Here is a 27,680-nt window from a genome sequence, read left to right on the forward strand (position 1 = left end):
ACTTTTTTGGTGACCCCCGCCCTTCTGAACGTTTTGGCTGGCTACGAGTTTGTAAAAAGTACAAACACTTCTCTTCTATTCACATCTCTGTACTGGCAAACACACCACGACGGAAGTTCCAATAACCACTTTCATTAGTTGCCAGCAGAGAGCAGCACAGTTTTAAAAAAGAATCGACTTTTAGAGTGTTGAAATGCTTTGCAGACCAGATTGAAGCTATAGTATTTGGACAAGCCCTACCCCACACTCGAAGCTTTCTCGGGAGTATCTAAATCAATATAAACTAGGTGAGTAGTAGTCCCCGCTTCTGAATAGTGTTGCCATCTTTTCTACAGGCGCTTTGAACAGCACGACAGATAGAAAGTCAATAGGTTTTTGTTTTTCAAAAGAATATGAAATTCTGTCTTCTCCAGCGCAGCAATGAAATAATAGGGAAAGCTTTACCTACTGACTTTCTGCCTATCTCATACAGCTGTAGAATCTGTGCCCACAAATTAGTACCAAGGAAAATGATCCTTATAGAGGTAGGTGTTTGTCAACAATAGCACCTATCTGCTTATTCCAGTTAGCCTGGGAGATGGGGAATAAGCTATCGATTTCCAGTCTCCAATACTGGACTGTGTTTGTGAAAATAATGCAACAAATCCTAATTTGAAAGGCGAGGGAGTGCCATGGAGAACACTGCAGAAAAATGTATTTACAAAGAACAAGCGCGTCCCCTCACGGCACATAGCCCCGCTCCTCTCTTCTGCCCTCGCCCTGGCCCACATGACAGCCGCTTCCGCCCTTTCTAGCGCCACTACAGGAACCTACCCAAGCGAACAGCGCTTCTGTACAGCAGTCCTGGCGCGCAACGTCCATGGCCGAGCAGAACCATAGAGAAGTCACTTCCGGAATCCGGGTCTAAGAAGGTGTCTTCCCTTCCTCGCGCGCCTGAAGCCGGTGTGAGCGAGCGGGTGCATGCCACTCAAACGCTGACCTGAGAAAGGGAGGATGCAGCTCTTTAGGCGGGGATCTGCACGCCTTTTGCTCGCTCTGCTCTTTCCCCGCGGTCAGCAGCACTATGGACCGTTTTGCTGCATTTATGTCCACAATATTTTACACTATATCATGATTTATTCTAAAGTTCAGCTTGGCACGTTTTGGGCAGTTTCTCGCCCTGTTCTCCGTGTAGGGACAGGTGGTGTGGGTAGTGCGGGAGCAGCTGTTTGTACGAGAAAAGGCTAACCTGCACTATGTGCTCTCTGTACAAAGTATGCTTACTAGGAGATAACTCAATTGAATTTATTTCTGAGTAAAAGTAAAAGATGGTCAGGTTCTTCGGACCGTATTCTACTAAGTGTATTATAATTATTTTATCTGTCTCTCGTGTTAAGTGTGACAAGTCCCCCTGGTTCGGTTGTTGCTTGTTTCGGACTACTGCTTCAGAAGAGACGTTATTCGATTTCTATACAGCCCTTCCAAGACGACCTTCGCACACGCGATTAGGATGGGTTAACAGTGCACTCTGGGGAGATGCCCCGGCCCTTAATCATGTGAGGAGGTTCTTTATCTGAATAGACCCTTTTCACGCGCTCCCAGTAGCTGTTTAGACTGCTTTTTTATGCCCCCCGCCCCCCGATCTTTTAAAGTACAAGCCAAGCACTTCACCTCCTTTCATCTCTGTACCGCCAAAATTCCAATAAAATGTGTAATCCCTTTCATTAGTGGCCTGATCCAGCAGGGCTGTTCTTTTGCATGGAGATGGACATGTTGGGAGCAGCCACCTCCACACAGGTGGGGTGTGTGTCGCTACACAATCCTACTGTAGAAGCAATTGTCACAATTTCTTTTTTGTTAAAAATGGCTGGGAAACATTCAATAAAATGTTAATATTTGGGTTTCATTTCCAAAATATTGTTCTCTAATTAGCTTTTACACAGTACTTATTTATTAAATATCCTTTCCAGCCCTTTCTACTCCAAATGGGTACTGGCTGGGAAGTGGGTACTAATAGTTTAATAACAGGAAGGTTTTAGGTCTAAAATATTCTCAAGTATTGTTTCCTAACCCATAGGATTTTTACTTCCGTTTTATTTAAAAGGGCCAGTTCTGACCTGTTGCCTTCTATTCCAGCTTTGATTGAGTCACTTTTAAATTTGAGCCTAAATTGAAGTGAAATGTAGAATATCAGCATTATCAAAAAAGAAATCTGTGGTATTGCTTGACATTTGTTAATCTGCTGGCTTGCTACAGTGATTGATTGTATTTTATCTATTAATTATCTGTTTTGCGGGGCATTTAGTTTTTAGGGTTTGGGGTTTTTTTTCCCCTAGTCTTCATCATTTTAATTTATGAAAACTGCCTCGAGTCTAAGGAAGTCAGGCGGTCAATAACTTTGCTGGCTAAATAAATAAATAAATTCTATCCCACTCTAAAAGTAGCTTGTTTATTTGGCTAGTTCATCTATGAATTAAATGTACTGTGAATTTCTTGTTCAATGTGAATTGATGTGTGTTTAACTGATTTTCATGTTTTTGTGCCTTTTTTGAGTTTACTGGTTTTATGACCACAGTTTCTGTACTATTAATAGTTACTATTGTTTTGTTTTATTAGGCTATTATTTTAGTAGTAGACCAAGAGTGGCCTGCTCTAATCATGAGTTGGGGAAGGGATACATTCAGACTCCCCATTCCTTCCTGCCTCCCTCACCAATAGGTACAGTCATCCCTCGCCAACCACTAGGGTTCCATTCTGGCAAAATCTCACTGTTGGCAAATCCGTGCTTGGCAAGACATTAAAGGGAAACAGGTTTAGGGGAACCATGACCACAAAAAGACCTAAAAATAAAGGGGAAAATACCACCACCCCAATCCTGCAATACCGCCAAGAGTTACCAAGAAGAATGAGCAGATCAAACCTCTGGAAATTTTTTGAAACCCCATCCCCATCACTCAAAGGCATTTTAAATTGGCAAGGGTCACCAAGAGGAATGAGCAGATTAAACCTCTGAACCCCCCCCAAAAAAATCGCTGAAACCCACCACCCACCCCCATCACTAAAAAAATCCTCACCAACAGCAGATACTCAGGTTGCAGTTGGCAAGACCTGTCTCAGTTTCCTATTTGCATATACTCAAAACCACAGTTTGTAAAACTGGGGTTGGCATGGGATGACTGTACTGTAATTAGCAGGCTTTCATTAAAAGAGAATGGGGACACTCATACTGTATGTCACTGTGGGTATGAAAACCTCTGCTGTACAAAAACATCAATTGGGGCCTGTGTTTGCAAGCCAGCAGGGGCAGGAAGCTGAAGTTGACCACAGTGCTATGTAAGAGGGCAAGCTTGAGAAATGTTTCAAAAACAGGCAATATCATTATTCCCATCTCTCACAATTTTAATGTCATGGGAATGCCGCTCCCTGCCCCTTTTGCCACATTAGCGGTGATATCGGGTGAGCAGGGAACGGAGTTGCAGGCCCAGCCCAAGAAATAGGCATGCAGGCCACCATTTTTGGTCCCCCGGCATGTGATGCCAGCGGACCAATCAAGAGCAGGGAGCAGTTGCATAAACAGCCAGCTCCTTCGCTCTCTCTCTCAGTTGCTCTGCAAGCAGACACACTCCCGCCCGTCCCTAGACTCAGTGAGGGATATTCTGGGTGCCATTGTGGTCAAGTAGGAATTTTTTGGGTCTCAACTGATTGACTTGCGTTGGGGGTTATTTTTGCCTGCTTCTCACTGATTTCGTTGAGGTAGTCACTGGGGTTAATTGGACACTTTGCATGTGAGTGCAGGTCGAGGTAAGTTAATTTGCATTGGTGTTGGGCTGGAGGGCCATTACAGTGAGTGGGAATATGGAGAAAGGCTTGGTGATCTCGCGACTCTTGGGCTGGATCTGCTCCTGCTCAGATGCATGCCAGCGAACGCCTCACAACCTGGGTTGAGCTTGGCTGGCATGAATCCCCTGGATGGGGTAACCTTGTGGTAGAGAAGGTTCAGACTGGTAGCGAGCTGAATCAAAGCCTAGTCCTTTACCCTCCTGTGGGCAAAGCTCCTATGAAATTGACCCACATAGGGGATACCTGCACTTTAGTTATGATTCCTCGTTGCAGGTTTTGTAAATATTCAATAAAGTGGCCCTAGTTTTTTCCAACTACGCATGCCCTGTAGTTATTTGGGCCTGGGTTCACAACATAATAGGCTGCCATATACTGAGTCAGATCATTGGTCCATTTCACTCAATATTGTCTACACTAGCTGGCAGCAGCTCTCTAAGGTTTCAGGCAGGAGTCTTTTTCAGCCCTAGCTGGAGATGCCAGGAGTTACCTGGGACCTTCCTCATGTAAGGCAAATGCTCTGCCACTGAGCTACCACAGCAGTGTTCTTCATTGTAAGGCTCAGGGGGCAGTGACGGCCCCTATCTGGAGATAGGGCCCCTAGTGGTGCCCTAATTGTTTATTGGGCCTGTGTGAAGCTTTGCCTGAAGCTGAGTACTCCACAGATTCCTCTGGCACCATGTAGAAGTGATTGTTCCCACTATGTAGTGCTGCACTTTGCCGGGGCGGGGGGGTGGGGTCTGCCTTTAAAGGAAACCAAGCCCTCTTGAGCCCCTGCACCATTTTGGAAGGCTATGCATGGAATGCTGGGAACTGTACCCTTCCCAGTGCTTTCCCCATAGAACAGGTTAAAAAGGGCTGCATCTCTCTTAAAGGGCCCTCCCAGCACTAAGAAAAGTGCATTACTGTGTGGAGGTCAGCACAGTGGGAAATGGTTCTCACATTGAAGGGTTGTTTTTTTTGCCAAAGTGGTCCCAACTTGAAAAATAGTGAAGATCACTGTAGAATAACCTCATCCCCAAGGCTATATGTTCTTGGGTCTTGTGTTTTTTCCAGACTTCAGCCACAAATAAAGTAAACAAAGCATAGTTTATTGTTTGACTTTCTGTATTTTGTATTTCAAAATAGCATTGACACTAAAAACTGGGTAATGTTATTGTCTAAGCATCCAGCAATTAAAAATTCTAGTATAATAGTTAATCACCGACTGCCTTCCAGACTAGCACTCCACATGTACAACATGGAGGAGCAATCCTCCCTTCCTCCTGCAGCCGTGCCTTCTGAAAATATGCCCCTGAGGGTCCCACTACATTCAGGGACATATTTTCAGGAAGGAAGAGGGACATGTACAAGACTAGTCTGGATGTCAGCCTCTATGAAATCATTAATCCGAATAGTAAAGTTTACACATCCTAAAAACTGAATAAAAATGTTTTTAAGTACCCTGAAAATACATCTCATATTGCAAATGAATTCCTAGATCCATCAAGGTCAATTGCCAAAATCTCATTGGCATCATAAAATATAAAATTAAAATTAAAAGAACTAGATGTTAAGATATTAATTTAACAGTATGTTTTCTCTTGGATTACATGCACAATACAGACCAAAATGACGAGTATAATATCTAATTTGAAAACACACACAATAGAATCCAGTTTGCCCACAAAAGAAACATAATAATGCATTTATCTGTAGAAGCATGGAAAAATCAGATCCATGGTTTCCACTTGTTTCAACAGAGATTTTTTAAAACTTTTAGCTTCCTAAATACTAATTCAAAGTGTAATTTAAGACACAAAACTACTGTGACCAAGAATAAGGTTTGTTTAAGAAAGATAAGTCAGTTATAGAAGCAATTTCAAGGGGATAAAATGAAGTCAATCTCCTGGCATCTTGAGAACAGTTTTGGATCTTGGGCCAGACAAGGAGTATAGACACTTCTCTACCAAAACCTCAATCCCCAATCACCTTCACACAGCTTATTCTACCCTGTACCCTGCTGTAACTCCTCACAATTTTATGGGGCCTTGTCTTTTCACTGACTCTGTCCAGCTGATTAAAATAAGAGAATAGTGGTGCTGGATGTTTTCAGATGAGAGTAATGGAACCTCTTTTGTAAATTAATTTTGGAGTTGGATATCTGATGAATAGGGCTTAGAATCTTTCACGGTGTATTCTGATTTGTGCACTTTATTCTGTTTATTGCAGCTATGACTTCATTAATCAATAGTGCAAATTATCCGCCTTTACACCAACAGTTGGCAGGAAATGTTCATCCACTAATGAAAGTGGAATTAAATTTCTGGTGTGCTGCTAATTATGAACTATCTTTTTTCCTGTGTACAATGTTCATAGTGGGGGTTTTTCCAGTGCAGAAATATTAACTTTTGTTACTACTTCTGCTATTATTAATACAGTATTAAAAATGTATTGAGCGCAAGATACCATAACTCTCATGCTAAAGTGCTTGGGGAGGTTCAAATTGTTTTCTGCCCACCCCAAGTTTTGTTGTTTTGAGTGTCCATAATGTGAAGAACCAAGCAACTCTTCTGAACTAGTGCTATTTGCTCACATACCTATACTGGGAAAGGTTTTCAAGAGGGATAGAATCAACATCCTATTTGTCATACGTATTGTAATTTCCTGGAGTCAACACTCAACTGAAGTCATGAGCCTGCATGCTTATACCTTCAACAAGCGTGAGAGCTGCCAGCCCACTATCCTCTTTCTTCTTAATTATCCTTGAGCAGGTCTCAACAGTTTTCAAAATCGAACAGGGCTCACTGTGGTGAAATCTGAGAACTGCAGTACCAATGAATTCAACAGCAAACTGCTAACTGGGCAAAGAGGCACCTTTTAACGTGGCGATTCTCTTTATTTAGCAGGGGGAGAGTAACTGGCCCTATCCACCCCCAGCACAGTACCTCCAGTGACTGTTGCTGGTGTCTATCTCATGTTTCTTTTTAGATTGTGAACCCTTTGGGGATAGGGATCCATCTTATTTATTTGTTATTTATCTGTGTAAACTGTCCTGAGCCATTTTTGGAAGGGTGGTATAGAAATTGAATAAAAAACCTACAAGAAAATCTAGATAGGTTTTATCTGAAGGGATTGGGTGCAGTGTTTCAGCATTCCAGTTATTTGAGGCACCTAGGTTTAGTATTGACCTTGAGCTCAGATTTTCAAAATTCTAGGATGATTCTCATAAAGCATTGCACCTAAAGATTGGTTCTCAAACACAAATACATCACTTGAGTGCCCGTTACATAATTATGCAATTCTAGATAGTTCTCAAGCAAATGTGTGAATTGTCTCAAATGAAAAATATAGTGGTCATTCACACAGGCGGGCAGGGGGAAAGCTTTTTCACTTCACTCACCGTTCCCCAGACAATTGCCAAAATGTTGCTGGGAGCGCCATCCACACTCTCACATCTCCAGAGAGCTGAAACAACATGCCCCAGCCTCTGGGTATCCCACAATGCACCACACATGGTGCATTGGGGGATTCCCCAGGGGACGGGTGTTCTAGGCCCTCGTCTCTGTGTCTCCTTGAGCTGAATGCAGCCCAAGGAAACACACAAGCAGGAAGCCCAGGTTAAGGGAAGGCTCGCTCTCTTAAACCCGACTAGGAGCTGGGCTAAGCGGTGCTGCCCTGCTGAGATCGGGCTCAATCCCAGTGGTTCTCATATGCAACCTAAGCCAGGCTGGGCTTCCCTCATGATTTTTAAATTGATCTCGGGAGGTGATATGGAAGATCTACCTGTAGTGATTATACTGTGATGGCTCATTCACTCGTGCAAGTCATCACTTGATGCTACAAGTGAAGAATATCCATGTGTGTGAAGCCGCCAAAAATGTAACTGCTGGTAAGAAACACAAATTGTGCACTATGTTATAGGATGCCATGTCCATGTCAGCTCTCCACCTTTCCCCATAATAATTGCATGCAGCCAGGTCAGGTAACCAAATTAAAGTATAATGGGATGGGCCAACACTTACTAGGGATGTGAAAGACTGAATGGTTCACCGTTTAACTATTAAGATTAGTCTTACCAGTAAGATATTGCTGTAAACATTTTTAAAATATCTGGAAAATAAGTTTGCAGCTGGAATGTCCCTGGTCCTTCACTCTCCCGGGGATCTGGAGAGACTTGCTTTCTCCTTCTCAACTGTTGCTTTCTCCTCCTCAACTGGCATCTTGTTATGTACCCCAACCTTAGACTTAAAGGTACCAGCTCAGAAGTATGTGGAATTGAGGCCTATGTCTGATTTCATTTTATATTAAGAGTTCAATTAAAGGCCTGAACTTGAGGTGAACATGACACCCAGGTCTGCCTGGGTAATGCCTGGTAAATGATTTGTAGAGGCAGGGGTAATCTAGCATTGTTTATCAGTGTTTGTAGAAACTCACTGAGACACAATGGGTCAGGCTTAATTACCAGTCTCACACTGCTGAGATTAACCTGCTGTCCAGTAATCCCCTTACTTCACTGACCAGTAATCCACTTACCTCACAGAAGCAAGGATGCTTCTGCCTTAGTCAAATGTGTTGATTAACTCGTCTCACACATGTACCCCTTTTTATGTTACTTTATATATTCTCTTGTTATAATTACATACTAGATAGAGGTACACAAGAAATAATGTAATTGCTGTCTCACACAAATAGAACTAACTCTCTCACTAACTCCTGACTTTTAACACCTTTTGGGACCAGGCTAGCAACTCAGAGATGCAGATTTGCTATGGGCAATGTCCCCTCCTCAAGATAGCAGCTAACAGAAGATGAGATTGAGATCTCTCTGGACTGACCAAATATCCTGAGCTAATTTTGGTAATTAAAAGACAATATTCAGAGGATAGCAGGAATAGACGCCTTTTGTGATCCAGAAGACTCAGATGAACATCAAAGGATGGAACCACTATAAGGAGTCATCTCTGGACATGGCAGACTAGCAATCTTGTGCCTCCAAGCAAGATCTGCTCACACGCCATCCCAGAGTTTGCTGCTAAGCCACGGGGCAACAAGCAGGAACTCTGTCCATGGACAGGGGCTGTCTGTGACTTCTACTGCGCAGTGAGAAGCCAAGACTTCCCCAGCCATGGCGCTCTGACTCTCAGCCGTGATCTGAGCAACTGCAAAAATTCCTGTCTCCAGCCAAGAACCTTGCTCCTTCAGCGGAAGAGATCCACCGCTCTCAAGTCTCTGGTCCTGGTAATATGCTGCTCCTTACAAGCCTTGGGTCCCTTCATCTTTTCCCCTCCTTCTCCTCCCCCCCCCCTTTTCCTCTACTAATTCCTGACCTCTCCAAACCATGCCAGCCCTCAGCCTTTCTTACCCCCCCCCCTTTTCCGTCTGTAACTGAATTGTATTAGGCTCTAGGAAGATTTAATGCACACACACGTTAGTTAGGAACACGTTAAATATTGGTGCTGGCTAGGATGTTCTGTTTAAATGCTTTTAGTAATATATTGATAGAGTGTTCTGCTTTCTGCTCAGCTTGATTGATGTTGTTATTCTTTTATACTCAATAAAGCCCATTGAATCCTTTTAGGAATGGTTTGATCTCCTTTCTTCCTTGCGCCCAGATCCTACATGGTCACTAAATAAAAGAACTTGGTCACTTGGTGACACTATGGGACAGGCCTAATTTTGTATGCTAGCTAATGAGCATGTTTGGTATATAAATCAGGCCTGGATGGTAACATATTTGGTAACAATCTTCCTCCCTTCAACAGCCTCTTGCATTCTTTCCAATCTTGCAAGAGAACTAGTTTCTTCTTTCCCACAAAAGCATTCCAAGTGATTGGTGGGGTCTGAATTTCTGCTGAGGCAAACCCCTATGGCAGGATTCAAATCCTGACATGTATATATATTTTTAACATGCACATTAGGCACTAATGGTTAAACAGTTAAATGAAAGGATTTCAACTGGTTATTCTATTAAACATTGTTTCCATCCCTAATGCTTAAGCTTTCCTACAGTGTGAGCACTCTGTTCCCCTGCTTGCAAATATATTCATATTTAGGGGCAATGCAATGTTAGAAGTGGCACTTTGTGTTTCAAATAAAACTTTAAATTATTGCAAATAAAGCAGGATGCTGTCTTGAGAGACAGCACAACACATACGTCAGTCAGGGTTTTACTTCTGTAGCTGCTGGTATTTGCCTTCACTGGTGACAGATTAATGCACCCCATGGACCACTAGCCCCTTTCAGTGCCACAATTCTTCCTTAAATCCTCTGTCAACTTCTCTAGAGTAAATTAAGTGCTTTTCTTTCAAATCAGTGATGGGAGGGACTGAAAAAGAGAAAGGCATGTATAATTTAAAATGCTTTAAAATGGATTAAAAATGCTTTCAGGACACCATAAATTAAAACAAACAAAATATTTTTCCTTTGTCTGTCCTTTGGTTTTAGAAAATGGCATTCTGCATAAGCACAAAAGCGTATCTTCTCTGTGCCTTGGTGGGGATAAAATCCATAACTGCTGAGTTGAAAGTGGCTGATGATTTGGAGAGATTAAATTCCCAGCTGCTTGCCCATCTTGTTGAGAGCTTCACTGACAATGTCCAGTTCATGGCGCAAGTCATTCACCACACTAGCAATGCTTCTTGTGTCTTTCAAGATATGGACACTTTGTGTATATGGGTTATAACTCACTCCAAAGGGACGCTTGATTGTTTTGGCAAACTCTCTGTTCAGATGCAAAAAAAGAAAAAAACATTTCTGATGAAAGTCAGGTTAAACCTTCCTAAATGAATCTTGCAACCAATGACTATTTCTTGGATATGTTTGTCGCCATATCTCACAAGAAGTATTACAACTCAGCCAGAAACTCTGCAAACTCTCTGAGTGTACCTTATTCAGGATGGGGGGAGGGTGAAAAAGCAAGGCCATTGGCAACCCCGACATCTATTTAATAATAATACTTCACATTTATAATACTTAGCTTTTAAGTATTCGAAGCACTTCACATAGAGTATAAGGGGATAAGTAAGGTAGATAAATAAATATCATTATCCCCATATGGCAAATACAGGGCTGAGATCCAAAGGCCAGCTTGCTTAAAGCCACCGAGGAAGTTCACAACGTAGGTGATAATCAAACTGAGTCTCCACTTCTTACATGGAGGTGGGGAGGAAAATAATTATAAAATTGGGCTTTTTTTGAAGAAGAAGAGAGTGGGTGGGACTAAATGGAGAGCTCTTTCATTGTCCCTAGCTGCACTGAACAAATTACCTCATCTTTTCTTTTGCATCTTCAAAGCTTTCAGAAACAAAATAAACTTCCTGGAATGTTGTAATCATGCATTCTTGCTTGCAGGTGACACTGGGATCAAAGGACTTGACTTTGGAATTTCCAGAAAGAGCATGCTGGTCAACAGATGAAAGCAACATTGCAGTGATTAATATTTGCACATTTTAGGGACATTAACATCAAAGGATGTTCACAGGTGACAAGTGGCTGAGAGGGCTGAATTCTGCTGTAGTTACACCCTAACTGTAAAGAATTATTTCTGCAAGTTATGTTAAGTCCTATACTCTTATAAGAGCCACCTTCTGCCATTCTTAATCAAACTAAGTAATACTTTATTATGTCAAATGTCACTTTCGAGTCTCATGAAATTGTAATTGTGTTTAGGATTGGGGTAATGATAAACTAACTAGACCTGCAATGATCTGATGAGAAGATCCTGTTTAAGAACAAATCCAACTAGGGACTACTTGAAGAAAGGCTATACCTTTGAATCAGAGGTAACTATCGTTTCTTCAAGTAGACCCTAAGCAGGATTTGCTCTTAAATAGGGTCTTCGTAAACAGGCCTGGTAAAGGGCCCTGTGTGAATCGAGTGTGCATTCTGGGATATGCTCCAGAATCCCCTGTAAAGTATATCAGTTTCTCTGGCAAATGCTCAAGGAATCCCCAGCAGACGACTGGAACTGAGAGTTTTCCCTGTATGCAGAACATTTTCAAACCATTCCCCTAAAGCCACTGATTGCAATCAGAAGATTTACCTTCAGTTCACTGATAGAAGAGAGTAAGCCAGCTCCATAAGCTCTTAGTCGGCCTTCCTGTTTACACAACCCAAACTCCACAGTGAAAAAGTAGCACTGGAAAGAAGAAAAGTAAAATGAAATGAAACGGTGCTCTCAGCACAGTCTAGAGCCTTGCTTATTAGCAATGATGTTCACACATTTAAAGCTGTGTATCATCAATCTTTCTTAATGTCTAAGGTTGCTTAGACATGTAACATGGAAATGCATTCATTTTATAGGAACTGAGGAGGGTCAGGCTGCTCAGTGCTGTATCTTCTACTTACAGTTGCCAGCTTTTGAACGGCTTCATCAGATGCTCCAAGTGACACCAAGCCAATTTCCTGAGAGAATTGAGCAAAGCTGGGTTCAGCCAGGAGAGGGACATGGCCCAAAAGCTCATGACAGGTATCACTGGAAAAGAGGAAGAAGAACTGATGCTGAATCAGGTAGTTGGCCTCTTTCAGCTAGTGTGTAAAAGCAATGCCCTCTAATCTAATTACATAATAACTGCCTATAGTATGAAACATGAAAATGATAAAATAAACACCAAGCATGCAGTGGCATCTTAAAGACTAACACATGCCTGGACTCCAGTTGTCCCTATTTTCTAAAATTTGTGCCTGATAAATCACCATTCCTATTTTGTTCCTATTGATTGTCTCTCCGGGACGCCTTCAATTTTTTTCATGTGAGTTGCTAGAGTTGTCATTCTTTAGGATTCATCTCCACCTCCCCCGCCACCCTGCTGCCCAGTCAGAGTCTTTAAAAATACATCGTCAAGTGGACAGGTGAATGCATCACATCTCTAGTGCACCTGCACGTAAATGGGTGCACACCACACCAAGGCATTAAGCAGCACACAGTATATAGTGGGTGGAATCCAGTCTTCAGCAATGTGTAATGTGTGTGTTGCGGGTGGGAGCAGTCAGTAATCATTGGTATGGGAATTGGTTGCTACAAGTGTATTCCTATTTGTATCTGTGGAGCATTGGAAGGTATGGACTTGGTTCCTCTGATTTGGTAAGCTGGAATACGTTCCGCATATACTTTCCATCTGTGGCATGGTTGTAGTCTGAATTGTATGCCTCACCTCCCAGGTTGCTTGGCCACGCCCCCTACACACTGTACACCATGCCTCCCAGATTATTGGCCACACCCTCAACACATTCACAGATGTGTCCATATTTTCATCTGTGGCATGTCAGAAGGTATGCACAGGTTTTGTGAAATCAAATATATGCCACTTTGTCACATGCATTAAATGATCTAGAAAGTTGATAGGTATATGTAAATAGCTGAGTGCAGATGTGAAGAAGGGACACAGTATTACAGAGGGTTGGTTTACATGCTTGCACATCCTGACAATCCTCTTCCTATGGTTAGACTGGTGTCTCATAGATTTACAGTAGCATGGGTCGTCCTCATGGCAGCCTGAATTGGACCCCCATATGGATTGCTCACAATACACGTTTCTTTATGTGCATGACGCAGCACATCACAGGAAGAGAATTATCAGGTTGGATAAGCAGGTGAGCTGGTCCATAGAGTGGTCAAAAGACCAAAAAATGCAAATGAAAACAATGAATATGTTAAAAGAGGTACCCCTGCTTGTTATATACAAACTACAGATGAGCTAATGGATCTGTAAGCAGCTGGCACTACTTTATTTAATTCAGTGAGTTTATGGCAATGGTGTTTTTTTTTTAATCTTGAGCCCAAATGTTCATACACTAGTGCTTAGACTTATACTCTTCTATTCAGATTAAAGAGCTCAGAAAAGCTATAGGCTCATTTAGTTTCTTCAGTCACACTGAAATAAGTGTGAATAATCAGTATTATAAGAGCCAGGCCACTACTAAGTTTATGAAAATCTTCAATTAGAAGAAGTACTGAATACTCAATCCTCACCACCCCCAGCCTTTTTTTCTTCATGGGAGTTAAGAGAAACTGGATTTGATTTGCACCTTTAGAAATCAGGACACTACCATACTTATTGCAGTATGATTATTAAATCTAACTTTAGATATCCAGGTTTTTAAAAGTTACCTACAAACATATAAAGTGGTGTAAATTAGTTAGAATAAGCATAGTAATCATTGCTTACGGTTCTGGTGTGTAAAGGGGATCTGAGCTGTGCCTAACATACTGAGTGCAGTGAAATACTCTGAATGCTAAGCCTGCCAAGAAATCTCTGGGTGATAGATATCCAGCAACTGGGCGGATGGTAAATCCAGTGCGCTCTGGAAAAGAAAGAAAATAGACCAAAGATGTATACCTTAATTGATGTTTTTATGATAACAAAATCCCAGATAGAACTTGGCAGTAAAGAATATAACAATAGAGGTGACACTAAGACTGCAATCCTTCCAAGCACATTTGCTTAGGGGGTGAGCACCATCAGGGGCGTAGCTACTATTGGGTGACTGGGTTTAAAGAACCCGCCGCGCCTCATGGCCCCGACATGCCCCGCGCAGCTGGCGTCAGATGAAGTGGGTGTGGTTTAGCTCCTGAACAGGGCCAAGCAACCCCATTCAGGAGTTCGGACCAGCTCTCCCTGCCTTAAGAGCCACTCCTGGCCATGCTACAAATGCAGCACTGGCCTCGATCTAGCTCCAGAATGGGGCCGCACAGCCCTGTTTGGGAGCTAGATCATGCCCCCACGTTTGAGGTCAGATGCGGGTGGCATGGCTAACCACCCACGTCTGATGTCAGATGTAGGGATGGGGCAAGGTGGTCATTGTGGCCGTACACGGGTCGCCGCTGGTCTCCTTCTGCTAGTGAGCCCCATTGAACTTAGTAGGGCCTATTTCTGAGCAAACACACAGAGGAACTACACAAAAGGCTAGAAGTGCAAGGTATCAGATGTTTTCATGGACGCCAGGGCAGGAATCCTTTCTAGGGTCCTGCTGGAAAAAGTTGAGACTGCTAAAGTGAAAAAGACTTGCAGGCTCTTTGCAAGATTGCTCAGGGGAAGGCTGAATCACAGCAAAAGACACACATGCCACCATGCAAGCATCCAAAAGAGGTAGAGCTTTATAGAGGTAAAGAGAGGGCTCTGAAAGGACTCTGTCTCCCAGTATTTCCCACACACACCTCCTGCTATGTTCCACATAGCATTCCAGCCCAGGCATCTCTGGGGCAGTAGGATTCTGCTTCCCAAAAGGAGCCCTCACACACACTGGAAGCATGCAGTACTGCTCAAAGAGAGATGCACAGCAAGCAGCTGCCTCTGCATGCTTCCAAGAGGGTGATGCAGAGTATTCAGCTTCAGCTGTGCCAAAGCACAGTCCTACAAGCCACCATATGAAACTGCCCTGGTCGCTCTAGAAAATAACCTACACCGGGAACTGGACAGAGAGAGTGTGTCCCTGTTGGTTCTGCTGGACCTCTCAGTGGCATTCAGTACCATCAACCATTGCATCCTTCTGGACTTCCACATGAGTATAGGAATTGGAGGTACTGCTTTGGAGTGGCTCTGGTCCTTTCAGTGGAAGGGTCCAGAAGGTGGAGCTGGGGAACTACTGCTTGGCTCCGTGGCCATTGGCCTGTGGGATCCCACTGCAGGGTTCAGTTTTGTCCCTCATGCTGTTTAACATCTACATGAAACCGCTGGGAGCGGTCATCTGGGGACTTGAACAGAGTTGTAAGCAAAATGCAGATTACACTCCACTCTATCTCTCCTTGTCACTTGATCCTAGGGAGGCAGTGGATGCTCTGAATCGGGGGCTGGAGGCAGCGATGTGTTGGATGTGGGCTAACCATCTGAGATTGATGGAAGTTATGTTGGTCAGTAGGAGACCAATTCAGGATGAGGAGAGTCTACCAGTTCTGGATGGGGTTGCACTCTCCTTGAAAGAGCAAGTATGCAACTTGGGGGTATTGCTGGACCTAGCTCTGCTTTTGGAAGCTCAGGTGGAGGCGGTGGCCAGGGGTGCCTTTGCATGGCTAGTGCTCCAGCTGCATCCCTTTCTCAAGAGGGCAGATTTGGCCACAGTTACCCATGCCTTAGTCAAGTCATGGCTGGATTACTGTAATGTGCTCTACGTGGGGCTGCCCTTGAAGACTATTCGGAAACTGCAGCTAGTGCAAAATGCAGCAGCTATGATTTTATCTGGCGCTCCCCGCTGGAATCACATCACACCCATTTTGAAAGAGCTGCACTGGCTGCCAATTTGTTTCTGAGTCCAATTCAAGGTGCTGGTTTTGACCTTTAAAGCCCTTGACGGTTTGGGTCCTGGATACTTGAGGGACTGCCTGCTCCCAAGGGTTGCTGCCCGCTTGATGAGTCATCTGAGGGGGCTCTGCTCTGGGTGCCGACAATGAGGGAGGCTCAGCTGTCGTGCACATGGGACAGGGCCTTCTCTGCTGCTGCCCCTAGACTCTGGGATGCTCTCCTGGTGGCTATTTTGGAAGGGCGGTATACAAATCAAATAAATAAATTAAATAAATAATAAATAAATATTCGCTCCTCGGTCTCCATCACAGTTTTTAGAAAGCATGTAGAATCTTGGCTTTTTACCCAGGCTTTCATATGATTGTCTCTATTGCTGCTGCTGCTTTGTATTTTGTATGGTTATATTGTGCTTGTATTTTAAATCTTTTTAGTCAAATATATGTTTTTATATTCTAGCTTAATATTTTAATTGTGTAATTTTTATAGACTTGTTTTAATTTTTCTGTGTGAATCGCCTTGAGGTGGTCTTAATGAAGGGCAGTATACAAATTTAACAATATAAATAAATAAATATACAGAGTCCATCAGTATTGGCCCAACCCAGTACTGCCTGCTCTGACTGACAGCAGCCCTTCAAGGAGGCGTTTCACACAATTAGTGTAAAGCACCTCAAGGTGGATCGCAGATGATCACCCACAGAGCCAGTGGAGGTTCTGTTAACCTCGTTTAAGGGGAGGGGGAATTAGATGGGCTAGCCGCCTTGGAACCACTGGGCTCACCCACAAGCCCAGTGGTTCCAACAATCACCAGGAAGCGGGCTAGGCTCCCTTAGCCCGCTTTCTGGTGATCGTCAGAACAGCTTCAAGATCTCACAAAGTCTTTCTCAGACCTAAAATCACCAGAGATGCTAGGAGTTACAGCTTTATAGAATGAAGTATGTTCTGTACCATAGAGCTATAGCCCTCAGGTCTCTACCCCAGTAGATCGGGTTTCCAAGGTGGACTGACATGCTAAGTCTGGAGTGGAGGGCTGGTCTACCTGCCGTCCCCAATTGCTCTCCCCAGGAAGACGGGCAATTTTTCCAGCAAAACGGGCCTCAAAATGGCACTCGAATCACACAAATTGATTTGGGTGATTCGAGGGTGATTCATCGAGACAGCCAGCTAAGCCGGCTGTTTTCGATGAATCAGTTGATTCTGCTGTTCAATTCAAGACTGAATTGCAGAATCTGATTCATGCACACCTCTACCATGTTGAGTGTTGTGTAAATACAACCAATGGTATCTGATGGTCAACTGCTGGTTACAAATCTTTAGAGCCAAGGGCAGAGTCTTCATTTTATTATCAGATATTGGTCAATTTAGACAGTAGCATCCTGACAATTTCCCTCACAAGATACGCAGGTTGCAGCAGGAGAGATGTATTGAATATCTCTCATCTCTTGTTCATACTGTAGCACTGCTTCAGCAATAACATCTTACCAGACAGACATCTCCACATTACCTTTTAGGAACAGTGATACATCTTCCAGCTGGGGTATGTTGTCTTCACGGTACCCACAGTATTTGGTTAGCAAAGGCAGGTTTTTAAGATATTCTCTGCAAGCATGGGTTGGGTAGAGCTTATTGAGCTCTCGGAATACAGTGCCCCAAGTCCTGATCTCCTCCTCGGTAAATTCAACTTTTGGAATTGGGTCACCACTAATGAGAAAACAGAGCAAAGGATTAAAACAGTTAACACAATTAATTAATTAAACGTAATCAGAAATGAACAACTTATTTAAAAAGCAACTTATATAGATACTGCACAGGGGCCCCAACCAGTGTTCCCTCTAAGGCATGCCTGTGTGTGCATGCTCACAAGTTGTTTTAATGTCCACTTGCTCAGTTAATTTTAGATTCCACTCAAGCTGAATCAGGAAAGCTTCACTCTGAATGCACATGTATGCACACTGGCTTGATACTTCCACCCAGAACAAAACTCATTCTGCATACAGATGGGAAAAATTAGCAGGAACACTGGACCCAGCTATCCTACATTCAGTTACCCAAATTTTCTACGTCCTGAATTCTGCTCCATGCTCCACAAGTTGAATTTGGACAAGCTAATCAGTACAGCAGAATCAACCCAATTTATTTTGATAGTCACAAGGTACACAGAATGTACTTTGAGTTGCACCCACTAGGGATGTGCAGAACTTTCTGAGCTCAAAACGTTCTTACTCGAAATGGAATGCCCTTCAAATGAAGCGCTTATTCCCTTAGAACAACCAGCTTGACCAGTTCCAATTTGTTCCCATGGAACATTCTGGGCATTTGCATTCTACAGAACAGAAACATTCTGCTGAGTTGGTTGTTCTGATGGAATGAGCCCTTCATTTGAAGGGTATTCTGTTCCTGAATGAAACCCTCACAGCGGCCCATTTTGAGTGAGAACATTCTGAGCTCATTCCTGCACACCCCTAGTACCCACCTGTCAGTGGTGGCTAATTTTGCTAGTCAGGCAGGCCTCCTAAGATTTATTTTGAGGGAAACAGTTTCAGATTTCCTATTCTAAATGCTGACTTGAACTTGGGATGCTAAACTGATCTTGCTGTGGAACTGGCCTGCATTCCTTACTGCCTTCTCAACCTCTGTATTGGACAATCAACTGATTATTACAAAAATAACATCAGAAGTCCCCTGGAATCCTCCAAATTACTGAGAACCCCCAAAGGTTGCCTTGAACTGCCCATCCCTAAGAGAAGGGGGAGGCATAATTCAACTGATCTGCCCTGTCTTTTCATAACGAAAGCAGTCTTTTTGAACAAACATTGATACATACTGTTTGTAATTCATAGCCAGGTCTGCAAAATACTTCCGTCTGTTGCGATAGACATTGTCTTTGAAACCCTAATAGTGGAATAAAAAAATAAAGCCCAGGTCGGTCTTTGTGATTAACATGCTTGTGCCAAAGATGAAATGTCCTAGTTCTGTTAAAGGAGGTATGGGAGAGAGGGGCTTCTAAAAGCATAAACTTTTATTGGCATCAATATATGGTTTACAGACATTTCCCCCCAGTATTCCCCCTTCCCTCCCCATATCACCCCTGCTAACTTGGCAAAGAGGCACCTTTTAACGTGGTGATTCTCTTTATTTAGCGGGGGGAGAGTAACTGGCCCTATCCACCCCCAGCACAGTACCTCCAGTGACTGTTGCTGGTGTCTATCTTAGGTTTATTTTTAGATTGTGAGCCCTTTGGGGACAGGGTTCCATCTTATTTGTTTGTTATTTCTCTGTGTAAACCGCCCTGAGCCATTTTTGGAAGGGCGGTATAGAAATCGAATAAATAAATAATGATAATAATAATAATATCCTCCCTGCCCACCCTGAGCCAGCCCTCCACTCCCCAAGCATGCCTTCCCCCAACATCAGGTGAGGGGAAGTGAGGAAAGAAAGGAGATATCGTGGAAATCAAAAGAGAAAGAAAGACACTAAATACATTCCTCCAGTTCAAAGCAGGGAGAACAGTTAGTGCATGTAGACTCCATTTTCAAATCCTACAAAAACTGCTTAAGCCCTACAGAAAATGAACTGGAGCTTCCACGATGAGCAAGGTAGGGCCTGCTGCCCGTAGCTTCCTTGCTTTAGCCCTCTTAGAATAACCCACTGTTATGTGCCTTGGAGAGAATGGGGCATCTTTTTTGCTCACACACAGTTTATGATTTGGATTGTGTCGGTTAATCCATGGTGCAGGAAAGAATATCAATTCCCTTCCCAACTGCCATTCTCTAGCATCTTCCCCCCTCCCAATCTTATGTTTGTTTCAAGTGAGCATACTTAGAATGCAAATGCACCATTTAAATATCATTCCCAATTAGAGCGGCACTGGAATTGCATTTTCACAATGCTTAGCAGGCACCCAGCTGCCTTTGGAAGCAATGTGGGTATGCTTTATAGTGGCTCTGAAGCAGCACCCATCCCTCTCTCTTATATGCATAGATATCCACACAGTATGTAAGCCAGTATGCTTGATGTATAACTTACTTAGATAATGAAATCTAAAGTAATAGACATTCAGAGTTAAAATTCCAAAAGTAAATTCTTCAAGCAACTCTTTCAAAAAGTTTAATATATATTGTGAATTAAATGGTAATAAAAATCTACTCACTGGATGGTCAGCATCCAGGTCAGATCCGTACATCAAAACACGGTTTGCACATTTATCCAAATCTGAGATCTTCTTAGGGAACCAGGGGATATTTTCCATATCTAGGGAATGGAGAAAACTCACAAGGTTATTAATAACATTAAGCTGGTTAGGAAAAGGAAACACTGCACACAAGACCAGCTACACATGACAGCTATAAATGAAATCAAAGGAGTTAGTGGCAGAGGACAAGCAGATATCTTCCTATCTGACATATGTGCACACTGAACACTTCCTTCTGTGGTACATATGCAGTGGCATATCTGGGGTAGGGCAGCCAGGGCACATGCCCTGGGCGCCATCTGGAGAGGGGAGCCACGCCAGTGCCACGGTGCTGCCGCCACCCATCCACTTAGTCTGGTTTTGGGGGGTGGGGGTGGGGTTCAAAGCAGAGCTCGCCCTGCCATTTGGCCCCGGCCACCATGTCTCTTCCCAAATGCGAAGCATGCGCCTGCGCAGTGGAAAGAGCGTCACTGTGACACTCTTTCCACTGTGCAGGCGCACGCCTCACAGTTGGGCAAAGACACGGCTGGGGCCAAACGGCAGGGCAGGGTCTGCTCTGGGAGTGAGATCACCATTGCCGGTGGGTGGGGTGTGCAGGTGCGTGCCTTGCAGTTGGGAAAAGACGTGGCCGTGGCCTAACAGCAGGGCAGGTCCTGCCTGCTCTGGGTGTGTGATTGTCATGTGCAGGGGTCAAAGGAGGACTCCCGTGTCACGGGGGGGGGGGGGAGAAAGAAAGGAGATATCCCATGCTGTGAGGGTGGGGGGAGAAAGGAGGACTCTCGTGCTGCTGCGGGGAGGGAGAGAAAGAAAGGAGGACTCCCGTGCCACTGACAGGGGTAGGGGGAGTAAGAAGGACTCCCGTGCTTCTGCCAGGAGGGGGTGGTGGAAGAAGGACTCCTTAACTGCCGTGCCTTGCCTTGCCATCTGGAGGAGAAATAGGTAAACAATCCTGATGAGGCTGGCTGTGTTTGCATGTCCCCCACTGGTCTATTCCAACAAACACTGAGCTGTGGGTTTAACTGTGCACAAAGTGAACAACTGAGAGAATGGTCCTGTAAGGGAGATAAGCTTCTTTTCTGCAACACCTTCCTCCTTTAATAATAAAATTAAAAGGCCCCGTTATTAGTATTGCAAACCTAGCCGAGGCGCCAGCATTACATGCAGGCATAAAGCATGGGTTGGAGGGTTTAATTATCCCCCGCCACCACTTTATAGATGTTTAAAAAACAACACTGAAGCTTTTAGATGATTTTTTTTTACTTCTTGAGTTGCTACTAAGCTGCCAGGACCTTATCAAAGGGCAATAATCTCTAGCCAACTCCTCCAGGCTTTGGAACTCAGAAGTAAGTGATCCTGCAGAGAGTTTTATCTCTGCAATTCTCTCAGTGCAGCAGAAACCTTAAAGGGACAGGCATAGGGGCGTAGCAAGGTTGGAGTGGGACCAGAGACAAGATTTTAAAATGGGGGCCCCCTCACTGAAGCTTAGCTCATGAAATAAAGAAATCTTAAATGAGGCTGAATAGTGGTAACAAAAAGCATCGTATAAAGCATATATATAAACATATGTGCCACAATAGAACATCATCCTAAATTATTTTTTTTAAGGTTTTGTAAATTGTGGATGATGCAAGTCATTTAATGGTACTATAGAAAGACATGCTGTTCTGATAGCTCCAGGTCTTAACACTCACATCAATTTCAGAGGATGAAAACAACTGAAGGAAGCCCGGGCGGGTGCGTGGCTAGGGGAGTCAGTCATGTGACTTGCCTCTGGGGGGCCCCCCAAGGCAGTGGGCCCCCAGACAACTGTCTCCCCTTGCCCTATTATAGTTAACGCCCCTGAGTTTTAACAAGATAGAATCATGACTTCAAATTTTATCACATCACTCAACATTAAACAAAAACACTTACATAGTATGTAATATGTAAGAGTAAATGCTATTGTTTAATGTTCAGTGTAAAATTTGAAGTCATGATTCTGTCTTGTTAAAATTAGTTTAGCCTTTTTCAGATGTGTAATGAGCTTCACTAACACTTCATGGCATGTGAACACAAAAGTTCTGTCACAGCATGTAAGTTGCATATGTGCATGCTTAAGCCCGTATTTTTGTCTCATCAATATTGTACTTGTAGAAGGATGGTTCTGTTGCTGACCATCTCTACAAAATGTTTTTGTTTAATATATTCTCTCATTTTTTGAGAAATTTAGTTTTCCCTCTCTGTATCCTCAAGTAACATAAGATACCAATGAAGTGGGAGCAGAAGGTCCCTGAGATTGCATCATGAGGGCTTAGCAGTTCTCTTGTCCACATCACTCCATGATGTGATCATTTCATGCAAGTAGGTGAGGCGATGACAAAAAGAAATGGTCATGTCTGCTAGAAGCAGGTCATGTTCAGCATAGCATTTCTATAATGCTGTGCTTACTGTTTGAGGGGGAAAGCCCAATATTTCTATAAATCATCGGTTGTATATATTTCCTGCTTTTGTCTTTTTAAAGCAGTTGATCTATGTCACTTCAAGAGGATATTGTCTTGAGCATGACTGCAACAATCAGTTCTTATCATAATTCACTGAAGGTCCTGCATAAGAAGTAACACCCCTCCCCGCTTTCATGAGCATAGTGTAGTGGTTTGAGTGTTGGACTAGGACTGGGGAGAGCCGAGTTCGTATCCCCATTCAGCCACGAAACTCGGTGACTCTGGGCCAGTCGCTTCCCTCTCAGCCTACCCTACAGGGTTGTGGTGAGGATAAACATAACACACTGTTCTGGGCTCCTTGGAGGGATAGCAGGATGTTGACGTAACAATAAACAAATGCTCTTATATAAATTTTCATGTAGTGCCATAGTTTGTTAATTAAAAGATTAACGAGCTTGACTTGTGTTTTTGAGCTGATATTATGGTAGAGTTATCTGAAAGATGAGTGTCAGGTGTTTGGACAGGGGCACAATTTCAGTGCGTGCCCTAAGCTCTATTTCCCCTAGATCCGCCCCTGTACATATAGCACAAAAGAATCTCGGGCTGTTACAAATAGGAGAGGGAGATACTTAACTCAGCATCTCTAGTTAAAGTGGCAGGGGCGTATCTAGGGGTAGGGCAGGCAGGGCACGTGCCCTGGGCGCCACTTGAAGGGGGGCACCATTTTGTAAAAATTAAAAAAAAAATGGCTGCCAAAAACAAAATGGCCACCATACATGCTCAAATGGCTTCTGTGAGGCCCTAGGTCTTGTCAGGCCTTGCAGAGGCCATTTGAGCATGCGCGGTGGCCATTTTTTTTTCAGTAGCCATTTTTTTAAAAAAGATTTTTTAAAATGGCCACTGCACATGCTCAAATGGTCCCTGCAAGGCCCTAGAGGCCAGTGGGGGGAGGAGGAACCTTTGCAAAAAAAAAAACAGCCTTTAGGAAGCCTCCCGAAGGGGCTACAGGTAAAAAAATTATAATAAAGAGCTAAAGTGTGCGACCATGTCTTTCTCAGGCGTTCTGGGCATGCGCGGAGCGCATGCTCAGAGCGCCCGAGAAAGATACAGCCGCAGGGACACTGGCGGCCATGTTGGCTCCCGGAGGGAGCAGGGAAAAGGGAGAAGGGAGCAGGGAAAGATGGGGCAGGGAAAGACCGTGGCGGCAGGACCGGCCTGACCGCGGTGGGGGGACGGCGGACCGGCCTGACTGCGGGGGGGGGGTGGCGGCAGGACCGTCCCTGCCACAGAAACAGCCACGGGGAGAGGAGAGGCGGCGGCGGGTCCTGCCCGGCCGCCGAAAAAAGAAGGGAGAGGAAGAAGCCAGTTGAGGCGGCCGCCGCCGGACGTGGAGAGGAGGCGGCAGGGGAAGCAGAAAAGGGGAGGCCGGCGGTGGTGGGGGGCCTTTGCCCGGCCGGGGAGACTGGCCGCGGCATGGAGGCTGATGGCGGCGGGAGGGGGAATGGCGGCGCGGGGCCCGGAGCGCACAACTCCCCTAGCGCCCATTATTATAACGGGCCTGAAAAAACTAGTAATATATAAGTCACTGTACACATATTCAGATTGGCACTATGTACAGAGAATCAGGGCTTGTGAATACTGAGCTGAAGCTTATGAGCTAGGATTGTATTCATTTGCTCTTACTTTGCTTCTTGTGATAAGTGAGTTAAATGTGATGTCTTAATAATATGGCTATTAATGGTGAATTTGTCTTTGAATCAGTGTGAAATCCTTAATATTAAGGCCCACTGGGAGTTTCTTGCTCTCTTGCTCTCATTTTAGCTGTCTTTCTGAAATACTAGAATATATTCCAAGCAGTGACACAGTTTACTCAGCATATCCTTTAATTATTTACAGAGTATCTGGGAAAAGTCAAATTCTCCATTTATTTTTAAAACTTATGTAATGGTGATGCTACAATACAAAGTAGAGAATTAGACAGGCACTTCTGTTTAGTTTTCCAAGTACACCTCCACATAGTATTTGGGTATTTCATGAGCCCCAGCATACTGAAATTTGTAGTTTTCCAGCATTTTTTGGTCTGGCTAAGTCAACTGCTAAAATAGTTTTTGAAAGATTAAAAGATTAACGAGCCTGACTTGTATTTTTCAGCTGATATTATGGTAAAGTTATCTCAAAGATGGGTGCCAGATGCTTGGACAGGGGGCGCAATTTCAGTGTTTGCCCTAGGCGCTATTTTCCCTAGATACACCTCTGTAAAGTGGGACTGTTATGGCTCTTATAGCTTGCATGAATTTAGAGTAGAAGATTTAAGCTGGGCTCTTACTCTCATGTTTGACTACTGGTACCGATGAGAGCATTTCTCCCTGGCCAAACAGCCATTGCACTGCAGGGGCCACTGAGCCAGATCAGGAGGAGCATAGACAGTTTGACATGTCCGCAATCGGAGAATGGGTAGAAACTACAGTGCAGATGTAAGTCCCACTGAATTTAATGGGGCTTATTTCCAAGTAAGCATGCATCAGATTTCAGTTGTGTTTTACTAGGGACTGTAAGGACTGTTTTAGATATGCTTTTGGTTCATGATTCTAAGTCACAAGGATGTTTTAGTTGGTCAATACGGTTATTCTCACGAGCAACCAAGAGGGGGCTAAGGCAGTCAAGCCCACTCCTAGCTGCTCATGAGAAGCAGCGGGAGGCAAGTAGCTGCCGCCACCACTGCAGCAAACCCACCTGAAGAGCCCTCCTGCAAAATGAGGTTAAGAGAGCAAGTGGTCTCCTAACCTCATTTTTTTGGTCATCTGCAGCCGGGGCTGGGAGACTGTGGGGTCCCCAGCCGGCACCAGGGCAATCCCCACAACACACCCCACAATTGCACTGTGCATTCTGGGAGTTTTGGGTGTCGGGGTACCACTTCCCATCCCCCAACTGTCTGCACTGCCGGCAGCTACTGGCAACTGTGTGGGCAGGCAATCCGCCCGCCCAGGAAGAGAGGAGGGATTGTCTGCGGAGAAGTAAGTGCTAGCAGCCTTCCTTCCGGTTTTCCCTCGAGTCCTTTCTCACTGATCACGAGAAAGGGCTCTATATATGAAACATGAGAAGAGACTCACTATCCATGTTTCTAAGGTTGCCAAATGTCCAAGGTTGGCTTGAAGTCTTCAGGAACTGGCATCAATCTCCAGGTGACTATTGAAAGCAATCCTAAACATTTTAATGGCTTGATATTGTGAAAGATATTGGGGGAATATCAGGAAAACAAACCTCCAGGAATATCCTTTGCCAATTTTAGCAACCGTACATGTTTCCCTGAGAGACAAGCCCTTATCTAAATTCACTTCCGTATCACCTGGTTTTGTTTTACGTGGAGGAAATGAAGGCACAGAAATTAATTAAAAATGTAAAGGAAGGAGCTCTATGTTTACAAGTTAAGCAATCGGGGGAGGGAGGGTAAGATCTTTGCCTAAGATCAATTCATCAGGCACATTGGAGGCCAACCTAAGGTTCTCCTGTTGTTGTTGGATTACAACACTCATCAACCCCAGCTGCAGTTGCATCTGGAGATGATGGAGTTGTAGTCCAACAAAGCTGAAGAGTCTCTGCTTGGCTACCTCCCTGCACTAGGGTGCTCTCCTGAACAAATCCCATTGGAAAGAATGAAAAGCAGGTTCCAGTCATTTCCTGTTTGTGTTGGAGAACTTCCTGATGGATTGTGACTTAGGTCTGGGGGTAGAACAAGGACTTGCAGAAGTCAAATTTCTTGAAGAAACACAAAGCATGATACTGTTTGCCAACAAAAATATAATCTCAAAACAAAGGAGATCATGTTGAACAATCACTCTATTTGCCTAAAACTCCAACAATAATTTCCCCTTCACATTCAAACTCCAGAGTGTTCTCTCTGGGAGAGAGAAATTGAAGCTTCTTTAAAGAAAAGGGAGAAAAGCACAGTGTTTTAGTATCCCACACCAAATTATATCTTTGGTCATTTCTTTGTAATACACAGGCATATCTAATTAATCCTATTCTTTTCTACTTACCATCTTCCTGTACAGTTAAATTATCCGTTGGATTCACAGATACAACATTGGCATGAGATTTCAAGAGATGGAAGATCTCATCGAGCTGTTCCCTGTTACTGTCACAGTCAACAAAAATCTCAAACTCAGAATTTCTTCTTCTGGATTTTCGAGATTCTATGTGTACCAGGTTCACATGTTTCTCCTGATGGATAAGACCATTTTCGTTAGATTGTCAATAGTTCTGAGAGCTAAAATATCTGCCATTCAGTTATTTCCTGAAGAGCGTTTAGTTATACGAGTTTGCTAATCAACACAAAAGAATTTAGATTTTTGAAATGCCTGTCATTGAATTCACTTCCTAGCATAGTAATTGTCATTTTATGTTAATGCTACTCTTGTCCAGTATGATCATTCTAAGCCAATTGATATAAACAAATATTTGTTTATATCAATTGGCTTAGAATGGTTCATCTATGGCTTACATTATGCTTCATGTGTAATACCCTCTCCTGTCTTCTAGATGTACATATGCACTGCTTCTTTACTTTCCTGTAAAGAACTGAACAATGCCCTTTGAGTAAAATTAAGCCAATCATACTGATGGTTAATTTACTAGTCAATAAGATAATTCATTTGCTACCATTGCCATTTTTTCTATGTGCATTCTTTTCAGGAGCATCTGAAAAGACTATTGATTCATCTTCCTGAGAGGGAAATATACAATTTCAGCCTTACATGTTACACTGGAAATGTGGAAAGAAAAAGTACCACTGAAATTGTGCTTCCTTCTTCAGTACTTCGTAATGTACAAAGTTGCCCTGAGTTAAAAGTCTTGATGGATCCAAATCTCAAATAAATAAATAAATAAATAAATAAATAAATAAATGTCTAAAACTGGGTCTCTGCTTGAAGTCTGGTCATTCAGATTAGATTCTGGTTTTGCATCTTTTGGACATAGTTTTATCTTCATATGCTTAATTGGCTGAAGTATTTTTTTTTTTAATAACGTCTTAATA

The 27,680-nt window shown here is 43.5% G+C and overlaps 2 protein-coding genes and 1 long non-coding RNA gene across 8 annotated transcripts in view; 1 reads left to right on the plus strand and 2 right to left on the minus strand.

The window, feature by feature from the left end:
- Positions 1–932, minus strand: part of SERGEF (secretion regulating guanine nucleotide exchange factor) — a 188,092-nt gene extending 187,160 nt beyond the window's left edge. For 2 of the 5 annotated variants that reach the window (XM_053291852.1, XM_053291842.1), the window contains exon 1: positions 702–729. Coding sequence is in view for 2 of the 5 variants with exons in the window: in XM_053291835.1 (XP_053147810.1) it covers positions 702–770 (69 nt within the window). In the remaining 3 variants the exon portion in view is untranslated. Of the gene's footprint in view, positions 1–444; positions 680–701; positions 780–813 lie in introns of those variants that run through there. The other 3 variants (XM_053291897.1, XM_053291835.1, XM_053292005.1) reach the window with 3 other exon arrangements.
- On the plus strand, positions 1–27,498 carry LOC128343250 (uncharacterized). 2 transcript variants are annotated; one of them, XR_008315415.1, is made up of 3 exons: positions 1–287; positions 12,147–12,306; positions 26,698–27,498. It is a non-coding gene; the product is annotated as an uncharacterized LOC128343250 (long non-coding RNA). The 2 variants fall into 2 exon arrangements; XR_008315416.1 differs by lacking the exon at positions 1–287 and adding an exon at positions 11,213–11,278.
- TPH1 (tryptophan hydroxylase 1) overlaps positions 10,144–27,680 on the minus strand; it is a 36,987-nt gene continuing 19,450 nt past the window's right edge. Inside the window, exons 3-11 of the mRNA XM_053291793.1 lie at positions 26,683–26,866; positions 20,184–20,284; positions 18,858–18,925; positions 17,538–17,734; positions 13,965–14,100; positions 12,145–12,271; positions 11,840–11,935; positions 11,065–11,198; positions 10,144–10,519 (exon numbers count right to left, since the gene is read on the minus strand). Coding sequence (XP_053147768.1) covers positions 10,345–10,519; positions 11,065–11,198; positions 11,840–11,935; positions 12,145–12,271; positions 13,965–14,100; positions 17,538–17,734; positions 18,858–18,925; positions 20,184–20,284; positions 26,683–26,866 — 1,218 coding nt within the window. The 3' untranslated portion in view covers positions 10,144–10,344. The remainder of the gene's footprint in view (positions 10,520–11,064; positions 11,199–11,839; positions 11,936–12,144; positions 12,272–13,964; positions 14,101–17,537; positions 17,735–18,857; positions 18,926–20,183; positions 20,285–26,682; positions 26,867–27,680) is intronic.

The sequence above is a fragment of the Hemicordylus capensis genome, chromosome 1 (assembly GCF_027244095.1).
Source record: "Hemicordylus capensis ecotype Gifberg chromosome 1, rHemCap1.1.pri, whole genome shotgun sequence".
Lineage (NCBI taxonomy): Eukaryota > Metazoa > Chordata > Lepidosauria > Squamata > Cordylidae > Hemicordylus > Hemicordylus capensis.